General features: G+C 34.6%; 2 protein-coding genes across 4 annotated transcripts in view; one reads left to right on the plus strand and one right to left on the minus strand.

Moving 5' to 3' along the window:
• PSMD1 (proteasome 26S subunit, non-ATPase 1) overlaps positions 1-25,261 on the plus strand; it is a 92,283-nt gene that overhangs the window by 32,734 nt on the left and 34,288 nt on the right. The window lies entirely within an intron of this gene.
• HTR2B (5-hydroxytryptamine receptor 2B) lies at positions 1,270-16,540 on the minus strand. Of its 2 annotated transcripts, none has more exons than XM_081262400.1 (4): positions 16,428-16,540; positions 14,888-15,585; positions 6,321-6,521; positions 1,270-2,426 (listed from the first exon to the last, which is right to left on the minus strand). In XM_081262400.1, the coding sequence occupies exons 2-4, from the start codon at positions 15,234-15,236 to the stop codon at positions 1,534-1,536; spliced, it is 1,443 nt and encodes a 480-aa protein (XP_081118526.1). In that variant the 5' UTR covers positions 15,237-15,585; positions 16,428-16,540; the 3' UTR covers positions 1,270-1,533. The 2 variants fall into 2 exon arrangements, with proteins under 2 accessions (XP_081118526.1, XP_081118527.1); XM_081262401.1 differs by having other exon boundaries at positions 14,888-15,358; positions 16,428-16,493.

Below are 25,261 nucleotides of genomic sequence, written 5' to 3' on the forward strand. Positions count from 1 at the left end.
TGAGATGTAATCTCTTTGTTGCCTTAGGGATGTTTAATTGTTGGATTTGCTTTCAAATTATAGATTTCTTTATAAGGTATCCAGTAAAATGGAAAGACGAGATATGTATCAAAGTGGTAAAAATTTGAAATTATAATATACTTTTTTCAGAAATAGTTGATATTGGAGTTGTATTTCATTTTGTGGAATATTCTGGCAAGACTAGAATGATTTCATTAACTTAGTTTTGTGTTTTTCTGTTTTGTTTTGTTTTTTAGGAATGTAAAGTTTTTTGCTTCTTATCTTAGGTAACCTACCTTTAATATTGCTGAAAAATCTTAAACAAATAGGGAACAGTGCTGAAAGCTTTGATTTAAGAATAAATTTGTAAGATGTACTTTTCTTAGCAGATGAAATAGGGCCCATAAGTAAAGGTAACAGATCAAGATCTATGTATTAGATTCATGTTCTAGGAAAGGATTCTATCACTGGGACAATATATGCCTGGTTGACTAATGCTGAGGTTCTCCATGGTCAACACGTTTCTTGAAGTCATTATCCTAAACTGAGTAAGTGATGGAGCTGTGGGCTGAGGCGTAAGTATGGATCAGCTTTAAATGGAAAAGCTAAGGCAAGGACTGTTTTCACTGTTGATCTACTCAGCCTAAATTTGTTTACCATTTATAGGTAGCATAAAAAAAAGTAAATAGATTGAATTGGCTACCATTTACTGAGTGTCTACTATTTATTCATCTTATCCTCTTGAGTATTGCACAAAATGTAGATGAGAAAACTGAGACTCAAATAAATTAATATCATTTCTAAATTAAATCTGCTATTCAGTAAGTAGCCTGGAAAGGATCAATGAAAAAAGATTTTGGGCCAGAAGTTCAACTGCATCATTGGGCAAACACAGGCACAGTGATCTGTTTTATAAGCTCACTTACTGTTAAGTCTCCAGATTGAGATTCCATGCTTCCAGTTTGTGTGTGTTCACTAATACTTTTAAGAAGCATAACGTGATTCAGATACCCAAGACCACTTTAATTTGCTTTCTCCTCCTCTTCCAGTTGACCCAGTTCTGATTAGATGCATACTACAGTGATTTAACAGATAGGATCATCATTTTATATACTTATCTTTTGCTCTTGTTCCTGTTGGCTTTTGCTTTAAGACCTTAAAGGCAAGGCTATGTTTGTTTATTCTATTTCATTCTTAGCACAACTTTGCTTACTCTTAGGAACCAAATAAAATGTTAAATTGACATTTTTTTTAAAGCCTGAACTTTATTGACTTATTTAATTTTATTTCCTTTGAAAACCACATTTAACCAGAGTGCTGGATTATTTTCATTTGTAGCTATACAGGATTATTTTTTAATGGAATAATTTTGCCCAAATAAGGAAAATTAGATAATCTTAATACTTAATTCTTAGTTCAAAGAATTGATTTAATATATGACATAAAATTCTTCGTTATCTAATTCTTGGTGAACTTACATCTTGTTCATCACCTTGCTTGTCATTATGTCAGGTGAAAACTCTGTCAGTTCTGCTATACATAACTGACTTGCTCTTCAGTTTTGTCACCTTCATTTTCAGTGAGGAGGAGTGTATCCAGTAGAATGATTGATGAAGACTGAATGGTGGAACTTCGGAGCCTCACTGGGCTCTGGTACATGGCAGGACTAATCCCATTTCGAATTCCATGTTTCATGAAAAATTTAGAGTTCTCTGCCATTGCATTCTGGAAGTAGAGCTTACCAGAGCATTTTCGCAGAGTTTTTACAGACTTTGTAGCCCTGTAATTACAGGTGATGTATCGGCCAAATGCATCCCGAAATGTCTTATTGAAGAGGGTGTAGACAAGAGGATTTACCCCTGAAGAAATGTAGCCGATCCATACAAATATCTCCAGGAGCATTTTAAGAGTAGTTTGGTTACAGGAATCACACAAAGCTAAAGTAATATTTGTAATAAAAAAGGGACACCACATGAGCAAAAAAAGGAAAAACACAATTCCAAGGACCTTCGAAGCTCTTTGTTCATTGGAAATTGTTTGTGCTGACTTTTTTCCAACTGTAGACATTCGTCGCATAAGTGTTTCTTCATTTGAGTTGGGCACAGTCTTGTCCTGACGAGAACCATACAACATTGCCACCTTTTCAGGTGATGAGCAAGGTGTTTCATCCCTTTGGAAAACTGTGGACACAGTCAGCCATGTTAGGCGTTGAGGTGGCTTGTTTTTGACCCAATAAGCTTTCCTCTGTAACGCTTGGATAGTAAGAAAGTAGGTGACAATCATGATCCCAAGAGGTGTGAAGAAGGCAGCCATTGAGCCAAAGAGCATGAAATTGCCAAAACGTTCCTTAGTCAGCTCACAGGTAATATTGTTTGGGTTATGCAAATCAGTGTCTATGCCTTTAATGGGTACTGGAATGGCAATGCCTATGGAAGAGGAAATGAGATAAATTGAGTCATTTTATAAATTGTAACACTTAGATTTAGGTCCCTTCAGGTTTTATCCTAGTAACTTTATGCTGGTTAGTGCATTGTAATTCCTGGACACACAGTGTAGAATCTGTCAAGGCATTGTATCAGTGGAACTTTTGACAGAACCTAAATAAGCAAGTCTGCCATTTTTAAACAAAGAGGTTGGTTAGTGATATTAGGTTTATAGTGAGAGCTTCCCTAAAGCTATAATATGTCCATGATAAAGTAGGGAATGTCTTTATTTGTTCTGTGTTTTTATAAGCTATTTTTTAGTTTTGATCTATCCCAGGTTAAGGAAAAGAAATTCAGAAGAGAAACTGCTTTTATTTTAATATTCAGTATAGATAATCTAAAGAGCCTTCAGACAGCTAGTTGTTTAGTGTCTTAATTCTCAGTAGGTATCTATTTTACTTATTATCTTTGAGGTTCATTTAACAGGAAGTTTAATCTTTGTCTTTTAATCCTTTCCTTTTAACTTCTTATGGAAAACTTAACTTTTCTTTTTAAAAAATGGTACTTAATTTGAGAGAATGTGAATTGTGAAATTTATTTCAAGATTTAGAGTTTTTCTAATAGACATGAATAAAAGGTACCTCGTGTGAATTTCTTAATATTTTAAATACCAAGAAGTAAGTATTTAAATGTGCTGTTTCTTAGTGAAGTAGCTTATTGGAAAATTAATAGTGCAAGGGTTAGACTAAATACTTTCCCCTTGAAGTATTTTTTAAAATGTCTGAATTAATTGATCTTTTGCCTTGTGTTGTGTGAATTCAAAAGCACTTCATTATCTGCATACCATTTTAATGATAGCTAACGAGCCCTTGACAGGAATATTTTCCTCAAACCCTTTCTAGTGGATACAGCTACAGTCCCTGCTTTTCCTCATGTTCACCACCAGAAAGAAGATTTCCTTAGAATAAGATAAGTGTACAGAATCTTGGGTCAACTACTGTGGTTTTAAAAATTGGCTCACATTCTGTTTTTGTAAAAGTTTTATTGGAACACAGCCATACCCGTTTATTAGCGTATTGTTTATGGCTGCTTTTGTGGTATGACCAGAGAGTAACCATGAAAGAAACCACATGGTACCTGCATGCCTGAAGGTACAGACTTTCTTGACCTTTTAAGAAAAAGTCTGCTGACTCCTTTTCTCCCCTGTTGCTTCAGGGTCGTCACTCTAGTATTCCTTCTCCCCTCCAAACACTTCCCTTTTGAAGTCTATTAAATTGATTTATACCACTCTTTTTTCCATCCTGGTCATTGAGTAGCCTCTCCAGGACATTTGTCCATCTCTCTCAAAGGTTTTAGTACCTTGCTGTAGTCTTCCTCTCTCTTGCTCCCTTGCCATCATCTTGCATAATCATTGATCACTCTTCTAACACTTAATTTTATATCTTGAACTCGACTCTTATTATTTGTACTCCTGCAGGTATCCAGGAGTTCTCTTGAAATAATCCCATATCAAAAATCATGAGCTCCAATCTGTTCCTTTTTATCCTTCTATACTTCTTGCTGGACAGCTTCTCTTTACATTATCTTAGTGAATAGTCTGCCTAAACTCTCTTTTCACATTCCAGTAGCACCCCCATCAAGGCTTACATTAGCTTCCTGTCCAGCTTCTTGATCAATAACTTTTGAGTTTTCACTGGCACTTTGTATACCCTTACCCTCTTTTATACTTACTGTTTCTAGGTGTTACTTAGGTGTTTTAGTTCATTTTATGCTGTTATAACAGAATGCCACAGACTGGATAATTTATAATGAAAAGAAGTTTATTTGGCTCACAGTTCTGGAGATTAAGAAGTCCAAGATCCAGGGACTGCTTCTGATGAGGATCTTCTTGCTGCATCATAACATGGTGGAAGGTATCACATGGGGGAGAGAGAGAACAAGAGAGAGGCCCAAACTCATCCTTTATAAGGATGAACCCATTCCCTTAATGGCTTTAATGGTTCATAAAGGCAGAGCCGTCATGACCTCATCTCTTCAACATTGTTAAGATTAAACTTCCAACAAGTGAACTTTGGGAGACATGTTCAGCCCATAGCACTAGGATAACTGTAAATTCAAAAGAAGAAAGTGAGCTCTCTTCAGCACTTTGTAGAATTTTGAAACTGAACCTACCCTGTCATCCCATTTTCTTTTTTTACAGTTACTAAATTGTGATTGGTTCTATAAGGAAGAGGGTGATGAAGCAAAAGGAGCATTGGTCTTGGCCTTGCTGCTATAAAAATCCTTAAGCCAACTATTTAAAATTTTTAGGTTTCTCTTTTTGTATCTATAAAAGGAAGACAGGTTCTAACATCCTTTCCAAATCCATAAACCTGGAGTCTTCCTTTTTCTCCTGCATACTTTATCACTTTGTATTTTGTTTATGTATTTGCTTTTCTTGAATGTAGGGATTCCTATTTCTGTGTATTCTTATTACATAGCATATTATAGACACTCAGTTGACATTTGATCAATTTATAAATTTCATATTATCCTGACTTTATTTAGATACTATTTCTAACCAACAGGTTGTTTATCACACCGGTTTGATCATATTTCAGTGTCAAATATTTTAATTCTTCACTAAGGAAATGCTTCCCTTTTTCCTTTGCTTCTGTTTACTCCCTCCTCCCCTTTATCCCAACACACAAACCTCACTCACATTCTTTCCTTCTCACTCATTGAAGTGAGCTTTTTTTTTTTAAAGTCATTTGAAATGAATGACTACACACTTCAAAGTTTGTTATTTAACACCCATTATCTCCCCTTCTCTTTCTCTAGCTTTTTTTTTGGGGGGGGGGGGTTGTATAGAGTTGCTGTTCTGCTCTGTCCATCAGCCTCTGCCCCTTAAACTGGCCTTTTCTTGCTGCTTGCAAATCTCTCTGTTCTGAATAGACTTTTCCTTAACCCTGCTTTCTTCCCATGCCACAGCAGTAGCATGCCTTGATTTTATCTGCAAATTTTTCAAGATGTTTGGCTTTAGTACCATTATTTCAGGAATATGTAGGTCAATTTCAGTGTCTTACTTATTGGTTTTTTGCATATGTTCTTACTCTGATTACAGAGAAGTAATTTTTTTTTCTTACCTTCCTTTTAGTATTGTGTCTCTTTAAATTTTTCCCTTTTCTAAGATATTTTTCTAGGAAGGGTGAGTCCGCTGGTCAGATCATTGTGTTTGTTGCAAATCTGCTTGTTTTTCTAATTAACTTAAAGAGCTTTGAGTGCTGTACTTCATGCCAAGATAGTCCATTACAGGACTATTACATTATCTTTAAGCATTAAAGATAAGCACAGAGTCATAATAGTTTAGAAGAGATGTGACTTCTCTCTACAAGTCATTTCTAAACATTAAGTAAACATTATTTTAACCTAAAAACTTTGAAACATTTAAAACACTAATGCAGACATTTAGATGCCTCTAATCTATATATATATTGAAATGTTGGCTTCTAAGATGAATTTATGCTCTGAAAGCTGCTTGTAAAATGTTTGAGTTGGTTTTTTTTCTCTTTTCCTATTCATCTTCTTAGATGTGATGTAAGATAATCACATCAAGATAACAAAAAATGAAATTATGGGATGCCTTTACTAGCTAGGTCTTAATGACGTGTTGACAAATATGAAGACTCAGCCTTCCTGCACATCATTAAGAGATGAACACTTTGCTACTTCTTCAGTTTCTGTACGGTTTAGACACTACATGATGAATGGAACGACAGAAGCACCTTGTGTTGGGACATCAGTAGTCTGCCTTGACTTCTCATGCTGAGTTTCTGGGCCTACCAATCCTGACATTCTCCTAGCTGAAAGGAACCAAAGGCCGTATATGCCACCCGTACCCTGGTATTCCCCACATACCTATTGAAATTAACCACACCACTGTAATCTTGATAAACGCGGTAGCTCTGGAGTTATATTGATTGGCCTGGATTGGCTTTTTGATGGCTATGTAACGATCCACTGAAATGGCACAGAGATGCATGATGGATGCAGTTGAAAAGAGAACGTCAAGAAATAACCAGGCAGGACACAGAACTAGTGGGAGGGGCCACATAGCCTCTGAAAGAAAGAAAAACAATTTTTCTCTAAGAATGGCAACTTCAATTTATAGTTTCTTTTTTTTTTTAAGTAATATATATTTTTTAGCTTTTTTTTGTTTATTAACCTGAAATTTTGATGTAACCACTACAAGATAATGTTTAATTCAGATTGTGAAGATAATATTAAATACGTTATTTCTATAGATGGAAGCTTTTAAATACATTTGCTATCATGTAATAATTATGACTCTCTAAGTCAGTAGCAGTTAGCATTTTATGATTTTGCTCTCTTGTCAGTTCCATTTGTGACCTTTTAAAAATTTACACATTGCAACTGGAACTTAGCCTTACTATACAAATAAAAATTTATTTTTCAGTTGGTATTGTATTAAAAAAAGAAAACAATTTACCATGGAGTAGGCAAAAAGCCTATCCAAATGGGAGTCTCCTTAAGGCCTGGCATTTTCACTCAAGTCTGGCAATAACCTGAGGCATAGTCCTAAAACATTTATTGTATAGTTAATATAGTTTTAAGCACTTTAGAAATATTTTTTTTATTATTAGTTGTTCAAAACATTACAAAGCTCTTGACATATCATATTTCGTACATTTGATTTAAGCAGATTATGAACTCCCATTTTTACCCCAGATACATATTGCAGATTCACATTGGTTCCACATAGAAATATTTTTTAAAAAAAAATTGAAAGTGATATTAGTCTTCATAGTTTTTCAGTAAATTTACTTCCACAAATATCTGTACATGTTCAGATTTAATGCATTATGTATTATACATACACCCACTGTGTACATGTTTACAGTTTCAAAAGGACTAAAATTTATTTTAGGATGTCCCTACAATATTTCAGTTAGAATGCATTTTACAAATACACACTTACATATATACATAGATTTTATAGAAAACAGATGTCTTGCATATGAGATTATCTATGCCTCTTTTATGGTTTGATTGTTGTATGGCCACTGGTAAAATGTAAACTACTTTTCTTGTCCTGGTTATTCCAAGTGTATCTAACTTTGACAGGAAGTGATAGGGATAATTAAAGAAAGACCAAGATACTCATCTTAGGAGTTTCAGAATTACTGGGCAGCAGGAGATTTTTCAGTTGTGAATTGTCTTTTTGTTTTTTGGTGCAGGGGATTGAACAGGGCCTTGTGCATGCTAGGCAAGTGCTCTACCACTGAGCTACACCCTCCACCCCCCCCACCCCCCCGAACTTTTTAAAATTAAAGAGCTTAGGGATAGAGAAAGATTAGACTCCCAAACCAAAACAACAACAACAAGACGCTGTACTTGAGGGAAAGAGTTTTTAGATAGACTTGAATATGGTATTTTCAAGAGTCAAGTAGAATTTCAGTGAAAAATATTTGGAGACTTGACAAAAAAGCTCACTTTTGGTGTCTTCTGTTTCCAGAGTTGGTATAGGAATATTAAAATATTTCTTCTAAGGACCAAAATAACAAAATCAGTATGAATTTTATTTAAAAAGAATAAGTGATTGCTTGGTACTTGGTTCCATGTTCAGCAACAACTTAAAAAGAAATTGAAGCATCATTCATGCTATTAAGTAAATTATTAAGTATATTATTATAAATGAGCGTTTCCTACTTCACCTGTTGGATTGGGGGTAGAAAGGGATGGAAGTGGTAAATTGTAGATTCATTGAGCCTGGATGTATCACCGATTTTGCAGATGAGTACATTCAGGTACAATTAAGCCTTTGAATATGGGTGTGGGGAAGGAAAGACAATTCTTTATCAAAACCCTAAATGTTAATTGAAAGGGCTCTTTATAACCTTACTACTCAGAGTGTGCTCTTCAGATCATCATCTGGGAATTTACTAAAAATGCAAGCTCTTGGGTCTCATCCCAAACATACTGTGTCAGACTTTTCAGTTAAATCAGATCCCCAGATGATTTGTATGCAAAGTACAGTTTACAAATGACTTTCTAGGAGAGGTTGTGTCTGTCTTAGAAGATGCATCTGGCTTTGCTGGTGTAGGATAGGTACTCAGAAAGCCTCATAGAACTCTATAGGAAGCCTCTCAAAATAAACAAAGAAATTAAGTATAGCAGAGAAAACTGTTCATAGAGAACCCAGGCACTTTTCTCCTGTCTCAGCTGTAGCATTCAGATTTTCTGACAGCAGTGGGAAAAGACTTTGGACAAATGCAGCAGTGCATTCTTTGACCTAACCTTAAAAGCAAACTAACAGTCTAAGTAGAATGCAAAAAATCACCTACAATTGAGTTTTGTAATGAAAACTGAGGTGAGGATATAGATATAGATACATTCTAAGCTGAGCTGATCTGAAGTTCTCGATTTAGGGCTCCAAGGAGGAAATAACAAAAAATCCTCAAATCCTTTTTTTTTTTTTTTTTTTTTTATGCAGTGCTGGGAAGGAATCCAGGGCTTCACATATCCCAGGCAAGCACTCTACCTCTGAGCTACACCCCCAGCCTATATACTCAAGAGCTATAATCAGAGATTTTGGTCATAGTTATAATTAAAAAGGCAGAAAATTATTGTGCTGTATCCTTGATCATATGTTCATTTTCTATCATCTCTTAAAATGGTTTCCTAATAATTCCAACTTGGTATTAGCTATTCTAATTATGGACTATATATATATTTTTTTCTTATACTGGGGATTAAACCCAGGGGCACTTTACCACTGAGCTGCATTCCCAGCCCTTTTTATTTTTTATTTTGATATAAGTTGTTGAGGCTGGCCTCGAACTTATAGTCCTTCTCCCTTAGCCTTCTGAGTCCCTGGAATTACAGGCATGTGCCACTGTGCCCAGCATGGACTATATTTTTGAAGATTAAGGTCTAGAAAATGAAAGAACTCATAAAATGTAACTGTCTGACCCACATATTCCTAATTGTGGATAAAAGGAAAGTTTTGGGTGCTGATTTAATTAAGCTTATGAAGCCTTGTTAGCCTCACTCTTGAATAGGATGGTCTTATTTAAAAATTCCAAATTTGAAGCATAACTGAAGTATGTGCAGATCATTGGAATTTTATTAATGTTTTCTTATTGTAAGCAGTAAAAAATATTCACATGGGATATTGAATTTTCTTTAAGAAAGAATGAGACTCTGAGTTTTTAAGACTAGAGAGAGAGATCTTTAAAATTCTGAGTTTAATGAAATACTAATGGATAGATTGTTTTTAAATGAAACTAACATAAAAGTAATAGTTAACTGCATTATTGATAGAAATTATAGAAATCTTTTATGAAAAGCACAAAAAGGGAACTTGATAAAGTGATAGAGTGCTTGCCTAGGATGAGAAAGGCCCTGGGTTTTATCTCTTTTTTTCTTTTTTTAATTGATTTTTTAAAAATAAATGACAGCAGGGTACATACATGTACTTTGGATAATGATGTCCATCACATTCCACCATCCTTGCTAACCTCTGCCCCACCTCCATTCCCCTCCCGCCCATGGCATTTGCAGGTAAATGTATGGTGTTGGAGAAGATAATGTTAAGTGAAGTTAGCCAATCCCCCCAAAAAACTGCCGAATGTTTTCTCTGATATAAGGAGGCTGATTCATAGTGGGATAGGGAGGGGGAGCATGGGAGGAATAGATGAACCCTAGGTTCTATCTGTAGCACTGCAAAAAAAAAAACAAAAAAGGCTTTTGTAATTGTTTAATAGACTGAGGTAACTAAAAATGAAAAGTGAAAGTGTTCTTTATAACCTTACTACTTACTACTCTTATTCTGTAAAGACTTTTACTGGGTCAGAAACTTTTATTCTAAAATTGCTTTTCAGTTAGTAATTAATTTGGAAGACTCAAGGTCAAAGAAAAACTGAATAAAGGGTAAATTGGTATAATGACATAGTTTATTCTAAACTTATTTTTCTTAGAAATTTTAATTTGTCTTAAGGATTTATGGTTGTATTTATTTGTTTAATGTATTAAGTCCAACTCATTTCCAAAAAGACTTGAACACTGCTTAAAATTTGAGATAACCAAGTGAAACCATCACAGATTTAAATTAAAAGAAAACGAAAAATGTATCTAAGAGTGAGTCTAAGGGAAATAAGTTACCAGGTACATAGACTAAATATTGCTGTTCCGAGGCTCTAAATTTGATTCGAATAAAAACTAAAAAAGAAGAAAAGGGGCTTGGGATGTGGCTCAAGCGGTAGCGCGCTCGCCTGGCATGCGTGCGGCCCGGGTTCGATCCTCAGCACCACATACAAACAAAGATGTTGTGTCTGCTGATAACTAAAAAATAAATATTAAAAAAAAAAAAGAAGAAAATATTTAAATTATATAGTATTTGGTGTCACATAAAAGAAAGCCTGTGATTTCTCTGAAAAATCCCATGTTCTGTGTCCTTCCCCCTGCCTCTGAATTAAATGAACTCAGAGAAATTAATTTCAGTAAGGTTTGAAAGATAGCATTTCTGTGGATGCCTGAAGTAATTATAGGCTGACTATTACAGGAACAGCTATTAAAGAAGCGAAACAAGTCTTAGATGGGTCTTAGATTGTAGACAACTAATTAATTAATATTAGCACACATATTTTGTCATTTAAATTGAAAACTATGTTTTAAATACCACCATACGTAGTCACTTAGATACTTAAGTATCTGTCTCCCAGACAAGGTCCATCAACTTCATAGGCATGGGTCTAGGTCTAATTCCTTCTTCAGAAAAGAAGAGAGGTCTCAAGGATTTCTACAAGTTTTTGTTGAGACATGAATATTCTATACCTAATATTAAATATAACTACCTGAAAAAAAAATACTGAGTTCTGCCTTATCCCTAGACCAAAATTCTTTAGCACTCTTGTTAGATGGAGTTAAGATATAATTGCTAGCTTTGTTTGCTAAATAGTGACAGTTTTGACTAGTAGAATTTCTCATTTGTGTTTGAGAAAGAAGACTAATAGAGGCTGAGTGTGAATTCTAGACTCAGTCCTCCTAGGTTCATGTCATATCTATGCCACTTATTTTGTGATCTTGAACAAATTGGTTATCCCTTTGTTCCTATGACCTCTGTAAAATGAGGAAAATAATACCTGCTTAATAGGATTGCTTCAAAGGATTTTTAGGGTTGAGATTGTTGCTTTTCCGCTAAGGTATCTGAGTATATGTGACATCTAGGGGTTAGATGTCTAACATGATAATGTGTGAAGTAATTTAATACTTAATGAACATTTTTTCTTAGCTTTATAAAATTTCACTTACAAAAAGAAGTGATTTTAGTTGCTTTGTTCCCCTACTTCAGAATTGGGCAGAGTAGCATTTCATTGTTTAAATTAACAATTGACTTTTTTTTTTCATCATCTCTGGTTAGATTTTCATCTTAATCACATTTAATTGGCATGCTCTGCTAATACCCACCAATAACTAGTGATTGGTAGTAGGCTACATAACAGTTTCTATCTGCAGTAAAATTCTGCACACCCATTTTACAGACAAGTTGATGGAACTAATAAGATATTAAATGGTTTGTCTTGGTCAGCACAGGAAAGGTAGGGTATTGCTTTAGAAGCCCATCTTTCAACCATTTTATACACAGCCTTTCAGCTGTTCCATAGATACTGTTGCAACTGATCCTGAGGCATGGATTAAAACTTAATTTTTATTAAGTAACAAGTGGATAAATGCTGTATTTTTCCCTTCCTATTTTAAGTCATTTACTTGATAAGAGAAGGAAAAGTTTTGAGAAGTTCTTAAATGTGAGCCTTCTTTTTTCATATCTGCACAGGTTATTCTGTTTGGGGGGTTTTGGGGAGTTTTTCTGTTTATTTTGCTGCCCAAGTATTTCTAACATAGGTATTTTTAGGCTTTATGTTATAAGCTACTAAGTTGTGACCACAGTTTTTAGGTATTATGGACAAACAGTTAAAAACTAGAGTTATAAAGATAGAATCTAGTGTTCTTGGGAAGAAATTAAAGAAAAATTAATCTAGCATTACCTGTTTAAAAGACAGTGTTGTGCCAAAGTTGTCATAATCTTGGTAAAATAGAAACTCAAAAAGTATGTAACTAAATATTATACAAATTGGTGGTTAAGTAAAATATCCCTCAGTATAAGGACACAAAAACCACATTTTTTTAAAACTGTCTTTTTTTTTTTTAGGCATAATTTTATTAGAATACCATCTGGTTTAAAGTTTCTTCATTAAATTTCCCTGAGATAGCTAAAATTGCTCACAGTGGCAATTAATCTTTCATGCTTATAAAACTAGGGACACTTGTTGGTAGATTGGGAAAGTTCTGGAGAGAAAAATATACTATAAGATCTACTTCTGCCTTTTAAAGTTATCACACATTTTTGTAAATGCATTAGTTTAGAAAGTTTTAGTATTCATCAGTGTATGAAAGGCTATACTCATATCCTATTTGAAAAAAAAAATTAAAAGATCCTATTTTTTGAAATCAGGTCCCTGTTGGTACGTATAATTTCTAATTTACGAATGCATCCTTGGAAGCTTTTAGAGGACTGCTTGCATTTCCTTATATTTTGTTGGCCGTGCTAGGGATGGAGCACAGGGCCTCACACATACTAGGCCAGCACTCTGCCACTGAACTACACCAGTCCTCCTCATACGCTTTCTCATGGTAATAGAGTTGGGTTGAATTAATACAATAATTTTAAAAATAGTTTTTAAGTTTCCTGGAGTTCACTTTTAAAAATATCTACTAGATCCACTCACTGTAAAACTAATTGCTGATAGTAAAAGTGTTTGGAACTTTTGTAGCTAAAAATTAGCAAACACTTTGAAAAAATGAAATACTGTTAAAATATATATATATCTTAATTAGTTGAGACAAATAGAAAGATATTCAACATGTTTTTAAAATGTTTTGAAATATGTTAAAGTGTGTTTGGTTTTTCTGCTAACTTACTGCTAAAAATATGGTAAGCACCAAATTTTTAGATTAAAGACTTAAATTTTTACTGTGTTATTATCATATAGAATATATGGATTATCTGTTAACTTTTCTTTGTTAGCTCACTTTCATATTGTGGAACTTTGTTATAAAGTCAAAAGTCACTTCTGCATATCTCATTTATTCAACATATCTATTAACTTTCATGGTAGCCTGAAATAAGCATTTTGACATTTTCTGAGTGTCCAGTAAAGCACCGTTTATATAGAGTTGGTTAATATCTTGAAGCTACTATTATAATTATGGACATGTAAGCTTAAATCCTTTGCCTGTGCAGTCTTTACCAAATACACATATATATGTTTATATAGTCCTAAGTACTTTATTTCTTTAAAATTTTCCAGAATTAAGATTGCTTTAGGTTCTCCATTAGAGTAAGATTTCTTAATTATTTTTCATGGTTACATAAAGCAGTAGATTATTCCAAAGATTACAAATTTATAGAAGAGGGGGATATATAGAAAATACTAATGAGGGACTGGGGTCATGTAGAGTGCTTGCTTGCCTCGCAAGTGTGAGGCAACTGGGTTTGGTCCTCAGAACCACATAAAAATAAATTTAAAAAAAAAAGGCATTGTGTCCATCCTCAGCTAAAAATATTTTTTTTAAAAAAGAAAGAAAATGCTAATGATATAAGAATCTGATTAAGACAATAGAACCTTATTCGTTGTTGCTTGTCCTGCAACAGAATTTTCTTGATTTACTTTAAAGCCTGGATAAGTGTTAATTTACAATACTAAGTTTAAACCCGTCATTACCTTATAATATTTGGGGCATCAAGTACTTAATTTTAGATATCTTTTTATTAATTCTCATAAAAATAGTTGAAATAGAAGTTTTTCTTTACTATCTAATTTAATAAATTAGTACATTCTAGCTTAAATTTTCCTTCTATAACTTGAAATGTTTTTCTGCACTACGTAAGTAAATATAATTCTTAGAAGCCATATCAGCTATATATAACATTTTTCTTAAGCAGTTTATGAATGGAATATCAGTTTTGCCAGTGTTGACTAAGTTAAATCCTTTTAATGCTGACTCTGAGGTAGGAGCCTTCATAATTCATCAACAGAATTATTTGTGTTCACCCAGATTTTATGACTAAAGATGATAAGCGTAAATCAAAAACTATTATGTCTATTATAATGTAATTATCTTTTTTATTATAGGAAAGATTTCAGTATCAAACTATGTTATTATCGCAATAACTCAGGCTTTGGTCCACTTACTTTATTAACTTAGAAATCTATCAAGAACACAAATGGTCAGATATCATAAAAAATGAAACAGATGGATCATTTCTTGGGACACCCTGAGCCATTTCCTTAAATAGTCCAAGTCCATCTTTTATTTTAAGGAAAATAAGGATAAAATGACTGTCCATTTCTCTAACAGTATGTCAAAGTGGTTTGATGTGTGGAACAAAGTGAAATACTTACCAAACATTATTGTCAAGAGGGCAATTGGCATCACAAATAATCCAACCAGCAAGTCAGCCACCGCCAAGGACATTAGAAAGTAATTGGTAGCATACTGTAGCTTCTTCTCCAGTGAAACAGCCAGAATAACAAGGATGTTTCCACCAATTGTGGGGATTATCACCACTAGTATCAGAAGAGCTGCCCAGCGCAGTTTATTTCCTTGTTCTTCAACAATCTGTTTCATTTCCTCTGGTATTGATTCTGTCGGTAATCCAGACTGGTTAGAAGAGATTAAGTGATCCAATAAACTCTGCAGAACATGCTCAGGAATTCTGCTTTGTTCAGACATTCTATAAGAGAGAGCCATTCACCATTTTTCTCTGATTCAATCCATTTGGACACTAATCAGCATGGTCAGTAGCTAAGCTGGTCAACTACTTTAAGGTGTCGTACCTATGCCAAAGGATCCATGCCAAAGTTGACTCCTTCCTTTTAAAAACAAGTTGAAGTTCTGTTAAGATGAGAGTATACACACATCTGTCCATGCTTGTAATTAAGACCTCAAATTTTTAGTATTTCCTAGAGCTTAGATTTTAGAAGGCTCAGTGAAAGATACCAGTAGCCAAGAGAAAATATAGTATTGGTTTCTTTCATTTTTTTGTATTTTTGCTGCAGTTGTAGAGTTATAGTTGAACTTGATTGCCAGAGAGATGCCCCTAAATATAAGATATAGATATATAAGTTGCATTATTTGTTTCCAAAAAGCAGTAGAAACACTTGAACATAGCAACTAGGCCCTCCCTTCTCAATAGGCCCATTGTGCTATTGTGACAATGCAATTAGTTCCCATAAAAAATATTAAATTCCTGACTTGCTTCAAAGTTAATGATAGGGGAGAGATACATTATTTTTTCAGTGGCTTATAATAAAAAGCTAGGTGTTTCCTGACCTGTACTTTAAAAAGAATTTTTAAAAAGTCAAAGCACTAAATAGTTTTGAATAGAACTTTAGTCAAAGTTATGTTACACGCTAGCCACCCACCTAGGAAGACTTTAAGCCTACATAAAGTCAAAATAAATGATTTATCAGCTAGAATCCTTACATGCAATTGAGTTGTCTTATTGGGTTTATCTTAGTGCTGATTTAAATGCCATTTTTTATAAGCATTTTGGAATCCCTTTTGTTAGAAGAGAAAAATATTAATAGGATCCAAAAAATTTTATCTTTCACAGCATGCTACTTCGAGAGGTATTTTTTAATTTAATCATTAGATTTGCCGAACTTGAACCAGTTCTTTTTGTTGTGTTTTAAGTACTAATTTTTTCCTTAACCTTCCTAGTTCCTTGAGAAGGGAGGCTAAGACCATGATTAAGATATTTGTTCATTATATTTACAAATCCCATATTAAAAATCTCCCCTTTAACATAAGTAAATTTTTCATTTTGGTCCTTAAACCACTGAATATAAATAAAAGATTATGGAAGTAGAGTTCTTAAAGATTAAGTAAAAAAAAACAACAAAATCCCTTAGATAAATCTATTTATCTGTAAATACGTACCTCTCATTTGCTTGTGACTTTCCCAAGTGTGTTGTCGTCGTTGCATCTGTTCAGCGCTTGTTGCTGTGACTGAAATCCTCCTCCCATTGACTTATTTTGAGCCTCTAGCCCTGGAGCTTGCAGGCAGTGAAACAAGCGTGTTGCATAGCTGTAAGCATGCCAGGGAGGTTATTTCCTCTCTGATACATTCATTTTTAGAGCATGGCAACATTCATTGTAATTCATAAAGCTGCCAGTTAAGCATGTCAACCCAGTTCATAACCCTTATTCAAGTAATATTCTGAAGAGCTCTGATAATTTGGGGGACTGTAATAAACTCTGTTATTTTAGCTTAAGATAGTTTTATTTAGGATTAAGCCTGGGCTGTTTCCTCATTGGAGAAAAAAAATCTAAAGATTCTAGAGCTTTTATTTTATGCAGATTCTATCCTGTTAGCCGTATAGTGTTTTCCACAGTTCTCATTTCTAGCAGTGAAACACGATTCTTATCCAGCTCTTATGCCTTTGCTTGGAACACATTTAATTTGCTCTGGCTGCAACCTTATATAGAAGAGCACAGAAAGATCTGAATTCCATATGTATACATAGGTTTTAGCAGAAACTTTGTCACTGCTCTTTTTTAAATAGCCTCTGGTTTGGAGAGTTGGTTCATTAGCAGCTTTTCTCTCACAGATTTCACATTGGGGAAAGTATTATATGTAATGATAGATTTTTGATTTATTTCAGAAAATTGTTATGTAGATCTTAATAGTATGCTCTTAAGCTTTTCCAAACTGTATATTAGCATTTTTAAAATCATAGAACACTCAGATTTTTAAATTATTTAATTATTTCTAGATCAGTGATGACATTTGTGCCCTTTTGCTGCTTGAAGTTTTTACTCTATAGCTTGTATTGAAAGCCATTGGAATATATTTAGTTTATTTTAGTTCTGAGAACTTCAGTTTTATTCAGTATTTTTAAAATTCAGTATTTTTTAAAATTCAGTATTTTAGAAAAAAAAATATTTGTTCAGAATACTAGATGAAAACAATTGAAATAATACTCATGAGCAATCAGATGGATTTTAATGTGATAGAACTTCTATTCAGGAATACAAAATATTTTTAAACACTGCTTTACTCTGAATCATAATTTGGTATCTGCTTATGCAGGCAGGTAGTGGTCTGCAAAAGAAAATAACGTCAGATTGGAAATAGCAGCACCATTATATCCAATGAAAAGACCTGTATGAAAGCCTTTGTTGCTTTTTGCATTTTTTTATACCTTTATTTTATTTATTTTTATGTGGTGCCAAGGATCGAACCCAGTGCCTCACACATGCGAGGCGAGTGCTCTACCGCTGAGCCACAACCCCAGCCCAAGCCACAACCCCAGCCCACTTTTTGCATTTTTAAATTGGTTTAATGACTAAGGAACAAAACTAGTTAGAACAGCCACTTATTTGGTACTCTCAAGTTTATCAGAAACATAGCTGAAAGTCAGAAAGCAAGTAAGTATATATATAGAAGAATAGATGAGTTGGCAAATAACTAAACCTGTGCTCTTTAACAACCCCATGCACTTTAAGTAGAAGATAACCTGTGAGTCCATATTCTTAAGTATTTTTACATACTCTCCATATACACACATTTGTTTCTCCCAAACCCTTTAAGGAATGTAACATTTTGGAAATAAATCTGAATGGTACAAAAGAATGTTCATTGATAAATTTGTTGACAATTCTAACAAGTGTGTTTCTCTGCATATTCCAGATTAGTATAACAAATTGAAGGGTGGACATGTACTTTGATAATAGGCTAGGGGTGTGGCTCAGTGGTAGAGTGCTTCATCACCAACCATTGTTGAAGAATTGCCTTCTTCTGTTTTTTACCACACACATAGTCTTTAACTCTTAAAATACAGTTTTATCCACAAAACAACTCTTGCAAAGTCACTAACATTAGTTGATGATGTGCACTGTTCAGCATTTGTTGACTGATCAGTTCTTAAAACTTGAACTTCATGGATAGGGATATATATATATATATATATATCTCGGTTGGTAGAGTACTTGCCTCCTATGCACAAGGCCCTGGGTTCAGTCCCCAGCACCACAAAACAACAAACAAAAAAACCCTTGATCTTCTTTTTCTTCTTCTTCTTCTTTTAAGAGAGAGAGAGATTTTTTAATATTTATTTTTTAGTTTTCGGTGGACACAACATCTTTATTTTATTTTTATGTGGTGCTGAGGATCGAACCCAGCGCCCCGTGCATGCCAGGAGAGCGCACTACCGGTTGAGCCACATGCCCAGCCCCTTCTTTTTTATATCTTTGTTTTTATGTGGTGCTGAGGATTGAACCCAGTGCCTCACAAATGTGAGACAAGTGCTCTTCTACTGAGCTACAAACCCAGCCTAATCTTTATCTTCTTTTGGCTTCAAAGACACACTCTCCTGGTTCTTTTATCTTTCGAGAATTTTTTTTCTGACTCTTTTGTTACATTCCCTTAATATGTAGATTACCTACCACCCCAGGTTCCTGTCCTCAGTTGATTTTCATCTTCCTGTTTATTTATTTTCAGTCACTTTTATAGTTTCCATAAACTCGTTAAAGAACACTCCTAGAGCTATTTTCATACCAGTGACTTAAATCTGTAGTCATGAAATGGGACAAGCAGCCTGTCTAAGAGTTAGGAGATCCTAGACAAACTTTCTTAATTTCTCTGAGCTTTAATTTTTGCATGTGTAGAACACATGTGCTCTGTGTTTATCATATCCCAGTTGGGCATTTCCTCTTCTGACCTCACGGGCTGTTTCTTCATAGTTGTCTTTGCTCGTTTTGTTTATCTCCTCAACCTCTTAGTGTTGGAGTTCCTTTGGTACTTACTTTTGGATCACTTTTTCTTTCTGTCTGCACTTAGTGATATCTACTTTTACAGCTTCAGGTACCATCTACTGAAACTCCCAAATTTGTATCTGTAGCCCAGACCTACCTTTTTTTTTTTTTTTAAGAGAGAGAGAGAGAGAGAATTTCAACATTTATTTTTTTTTTAGTTCTCGGCGGACACAACATCTTTGCTTGTATGTGGTGCTGAGGATCGAACCCGGGCCGCACGCATGCCAGGCGAGTGCGCTACCGCTTGAGCCACATCCCCAGCCCCAGACCTACCTTTCACTTAATGTTTAACCCATTTTCTACCATGGTCCCAGATGTGGAACACCTTAAAAACTCAAATACAGTGTATAATATATAATGTAATTACATAATAGTATAACAACAATATAATATCAATTAATATAACATGTAAGCTCTAGATTATGATTTCTAATCTGTTTTAATGCACCTGTGTCAATTTTACTAAACTATTTGCAAAATTGAAAGCCTGGGGCTTAATGGAATACTCAGTATTTCCCTTAGATGTCTAAATAACATCACAGACTCAAAATATCCAAAACTGAACTTCCGCTCTTCCCTTCCAGGTCTGCTCTTCTCACAATATCTTTATGTCGGTTAATGGCAGTTGCATCCTTTGAGTCTCTTTCTCTTACATCCTGTGTTTTATCCATCAGGAAATTCTGTTGATTCTACCTTAAAAATGTATACCAAATTCAAACTCTTTCCCTCACCTCTACTACCACCTTATCCACGTCACCATTGTGTCTTGACTGAGTTTCTAAAGTATCCTCTCAAGTGGTCTTCCTTCTACTTTTACCACCCTCTATTTTTAATATGGAAGCCAAAATGGCCCTTTTTAAACAAGTCAGGTAACAGCATTCTGTTTCTCAGAATCCCCTAATTGACTCTTCTTTTTACTCAAAAAATAAAAGCCAAAAATTCCTGACCTATAAAATCCTACATGCTATAACCCTTCTTTACCAATAGCTCTTTCCCTTCTTCACTAACCTCAAACCTTTGGCCTTCTTGCTGCTCCCTAAACATGCCAAGCATCCACTCTGGGGCTTTTCGTGAGCTATTTCATTCACCCAGCACACTTCTCCGGAAAAACCATATAAATTTGTTGACAATTCTAACAAGTGTGTTTCTCTGCATATTCCAGATTAGTGTAACAAATTGAAGGGTGGACATGTACTTTGATAATAGGCTGGGGGTGTGGCTCAGTGGTAGACTTGCTTCCTCGCTGCCTTCTTTTCTTTGCTTATATATCTCCTTCTCAGGCTGGGGTTGTGTCTCAGTGGCAGAGCACTCATGTCACACCTGGGAGGCACTGGGTTCGATCCTCAGTAGCACATAAAAATAAATAAACAAAATAAAGATATTGTGTCCATGAAAACTGAAAAAATATTTTTTTTAAAAAAAATCTCCTTCTCATTGGTGCTCTAACCATTTTAATTATGCTGTGCAACGATTATCTCTTCTCCCTCTGAGACTCTTTATGCTTATTTCTGGTGTACTTGATGGTATCCCTTGAGTCTGTTAGGCTCTGTTCTTTTTTTTTTTTTTCTTTCTGTTTCTCAGACTGAATAATTTCAACCTATTTGCAAATTTACTGCCTTTTTCTTCTGTTAGTTTTGCTGTTGAACCCACTCTAGTGAATTTGTCAAGTTTATTGGACTTTAAAGATTCAGAATTAGTTTCATCTTTTTGGTACTGGGGCTTGAACCCAGGGGCACTTAACCACTGAGCCACATCCCCAGCCCTTTTTAATATTTTATTTAGAGACAGGGTCTCACTGAGTTGGTTAGGGGCTCACTAAATTGCTGAGGCTGGCTTTGAACTTGTGATCCTCCTGCCTCAGCCTCCCCAGACACTGGTATTACAAGTGTGGTCCACAGCACCCGGCTTGATCTTTTTTTTTTTTTTTTTTTTTTTTTTTAATAATTTCTCTCTCTTTATTGGAAATTTTGTATTTGGTGTTACATTGTTCTCCCATTTTCTTTAGTTATTTGCCCCTGCTTTCCTTCAGCTCTTTGAATATTTTTAGATAGTTGACTTAGATCCAATGCTTGGGCTTCTTCAGGAACAATTTCTGTTGATTCCTTTTTCTGCTATGAATGGGCAGTATTTTCTTATTTCTTCACACACCTCAGAATTTTGTGTTGAAAATTGGACATCGTGAACATTATAATGTGACAACTCAGGAAAGATTCTCTCTTTTGTTATTGGTACTTATGCATTGCTGTTTAATGACTTTCCTAAAGTATTTTTATAAAACCTGTATTCTTTGTCATGTATGGCCACTGTAGTCCATGTTCTGTTAGCTTAGTGGTGAGCTGGTGTTTTGACAGATTCCTTAGACATCTTGATAACAAGAATCACTCACCCAGTCTCTACATATCAACCCAGAATTGGAGCAAGTCATTTGCCAGTCTGCCTTAGCCTTCCCCTGCTGCTTATGCAGAGCCTTAGGTGAAAGTTAAGCCTTTCCTGAGCATATATCTTGGCCACATATGTGGCATTCTCAATATTGCTGGTATGCCCTTGGCACCCCACACACCTCCTTTCTCAATCTCGTTTCCCAGACTGCTGTAGCCAGTACCTTTGCCTTTAAATGTTATGGCAAATGCAGCCTCCAAGGCCAGTGTGGTCTTGGGAAAGCTGAGTAAGGTGAAGCAAAGTCAAGCCATTGTGCTGAAGGCCAAACTAACCACAATTCTAGAGAATAAGGTTTGTGCTAGTCTCTCTGGCAGTGGTAACCTATCCCCGTAGTGCAGGTTGTCGTCTCCAATGCCACTACCAGCCTGCTGTTGTGCAATGGTGATTTCCTTTCATCAAAGGAATTTTTATAGCTGGAATTATAGTTGATGATCATGAATGTCTTTAGGTGTAGATTTGCTCAAAACTCTGCACTTCTTTAGCAATCAACTTTTGGAAGTGGACTTCTATCATCAGAACACTTAAATATCAGGAATGAATTGAACTTTTCTGAGTAGCAAAGTATATTTGGGGACCGTTATTATAAAATCAAGGAAAAAGCAATAAAGTTTTTAATATAACTGAAAGAAATTGATGACTTCTTGGTTTGATTATTAGAAATGGGGAAAATATATTAATGATGCAATAATTTTTTGAATATCATAGATTTCTCTATGTCTAGGAATGCATTGTAAGATTTATGAGAACTGGGCTGGGGATATAGCTCAGTTGGTAGAGTGCTTGCCTCGTATGCATAAAGCCCTAGGTTTAATCCCCAGCACTACACAAAAGATTTTTAAGAACCATATTTTTTATCATGGTGGAAGTAGCAAGTCTGCTTTCTTCTCATTTTGAGACCTCTCTTCCCCATTTTCACAGCACCTGAAAATAATTAATCTTTTTGGAAATGTACTGAAAGTTTGCCTAATACTATCCTAATTTTTGGTTTGCTGAAGTCCAGGAAGATGGAAGAATATTAAAAGATAATATGCTACAATTGTAAGATTTATGGCACAGTGTGGTTTGCTTTTTTCTCTCCTTATGGTATGTTACGTTTGATGTGTAGTCAGTAAATATTACATTCATAAGTAAAACCTTATAAGTAATAATAGCTTAGGATACGAATTCATATGGGACAAAACATATTTGGTAAAGAAAATTGTTTTATTTTTCAGTTGTTCTTTTGAAAATGATTTTATGCATGTCTTGTGATAAACACACACAAAAAAATCTCACCACCCTTTTACTTGTAATTGCATTATTTATCATTATAAACTTTATAAACTAGTCAAAGAATAAAATAGAACAAGAAAAGTTCCTGAAATTCTCAACATGTAGCTCCATTGTTGAAAATACATACATCTAGTAAATTTATAATTGGGTAAATATGCTTTTAAATTCAGTGTATCAAATGTATGTGAAATGATTTCTCAAGGACTGATTTCCTTCTTCTCCATCTATCCCTCCTTAAAATAAAATCCACTGTTTTTTCTGTCTTGACCATTTCTAGACATTTATTTTAGTTTTATTTATTTATTTTCAGTGTTGGGGATTGAACTCAGGACCTCATGAATACTAGGCAAGCACTCTTCCACTCTTCTAGGGCTACATCCCTAGCCCTAGACAGTTTTTAAAAAAATATTTTTAGTTATAGATGGACACGATACCTTTATTTTATTTATTTACTTATTTAATTTGGGTGGTGGATACCAGGGATTGAACTCAAGGGGGCACTCAACCACTGAGCCACGTTCTTAACCCTATTTTGTATTTTATTTAGAACAGGGTCTCACTGAATTACTTAGCACCTCACTTTTGCTGAGGCTAGCTTTGAACTCGTGATCCTCCTGCCTCATCCTCCAAAGCTCTGGGATTACAGGCCCGCATCAGCCTGGCAACTTATTTATTTCATGTGGTGCTGAGACCAAACTCCAGTGCCTCATATGTGCTAAGCAAGTGCTCTACCACTGACTCACAACCCCAGCCCCTAGGCATTTGTTTTTGTAAATATGTTCATGGAAACATAGAAATGAGCTCTTATTGTTGATCAGAGATTAGTCATTTAAATACTTTGTTAATAAACGCTTATCCAAGGGTATTATAATAAACCAGAGGAATATTTTGTGACGTCATGAAAGTCCAGTGTTTATGTAGAAAAGCTGAGATTTAGCGAGTGTCAGAATTATCTAAAATAACTAAAAGAATGCCTAATGGACTATTTCTAAGATTTAGTGTCCTTAATCTCTGATTTTCCTTCTCTTGCTTTACCCTCTTTTCCTTTCCTTTTCTCTTCCTTTCCTTGTTTCTTCTTTTTCTTTTTTTTTTTCTCCTTGCATTTTATTTCTTGAAGAAACCAGGCCATTATTCCTGCTTAATTTCCCACAATATAGATTTCAGTGATTGCATTTCTGTGTGTAGTTTAACGTATTCTCTTTCCTGTAAACTAATAATTGGATCAGGAAGCTTGATCATATTCAGTTTCCATTTTTCTCTCACCATTTTTTTTGTTTGTTTATGTATTAAGGGGCAAGGCTGGCAGTACACATAGGTCTGCTTCTTTTTATTAACGGTTAATTGAAAAGCTTTATACATATATCATATGTCTGTGTGTGTATATAAGCATAAAGATGAATGTGCACAAGTTTTGCTTTCAGTGAATGTTTGCATTCCAGTCATTGCTTAGAAAGATTTCTTTGTCCTTTTAGAGCTGCCTGGTGAAACACTAAAATAAACATATAAGAATATTATGATTTTATTGTATTCTTGAAGAAAGTGAATGTCTAACCTAATCTATTAAATAATATGTCATTTCTTATCTTAAAACTTGTTTTTTCTAAGGAATGTGTCAAAAATTGGAAATGTTATTAGACTGAGAAGCTGACAGTTTCTTTAATATACACCTTTGAGTTTATTGCCTTCAAAACCTGTTTTAATCTTTATTGCATCCAGCTAGGTAAAGCTCTACATTAAGCTCTAGTATTTATGTTTCCAGGCAAAACTTTTCTAAATTTTCATGAAATTGTTGGTGTCTTTTGGAAAATAAAGTCCAAATCCAAGTTCTGTTATCTTTTGGGTAATTTTTCTTCTAAAGAAAAGAACTTGAATTTTTTGGTTGGTTTAAGAATAGTATTAGGATATCTTATATAGTCTCAGTGTAAGTGTGTACGTGTGTGTTACTCCCAGCCCTTTTCTTTAATTTTCATTTTGAGACAGGGTCTCACAGTTGCCCAAGTTAGCTTCAAACTTGGCCTCCAAAATTATGGGATTATGGGCATGTGCCACCACACCCAGTTTCAATATAATACTTTTCTTAGCAAGTGAAAATTATAAAGGAAATGAAATTCTAAGTAAACTTTTAGGTAAATTCTTTCCTGTGAGTAAATTTGCCCTGGAATAGCTTGCTCCTGCTGCAGCCAAGGGGCAAGTTGGTTTTTGTGTGCCATTACCTCCCTAAAAAGTTGAAATGTGAAAGTTGGATT

Source organism: Spermophilus citellus, assembly GCF_964194105.1.
Source record: "Spermophilus citellus genome assembly, chromosome: 11".
Lineage (NCBI taxonomy): Eukaryota > Metazoa > Chordata > Mammalia > Rodentia > Sciuridae > Spermophilus > Spermophilus citellus.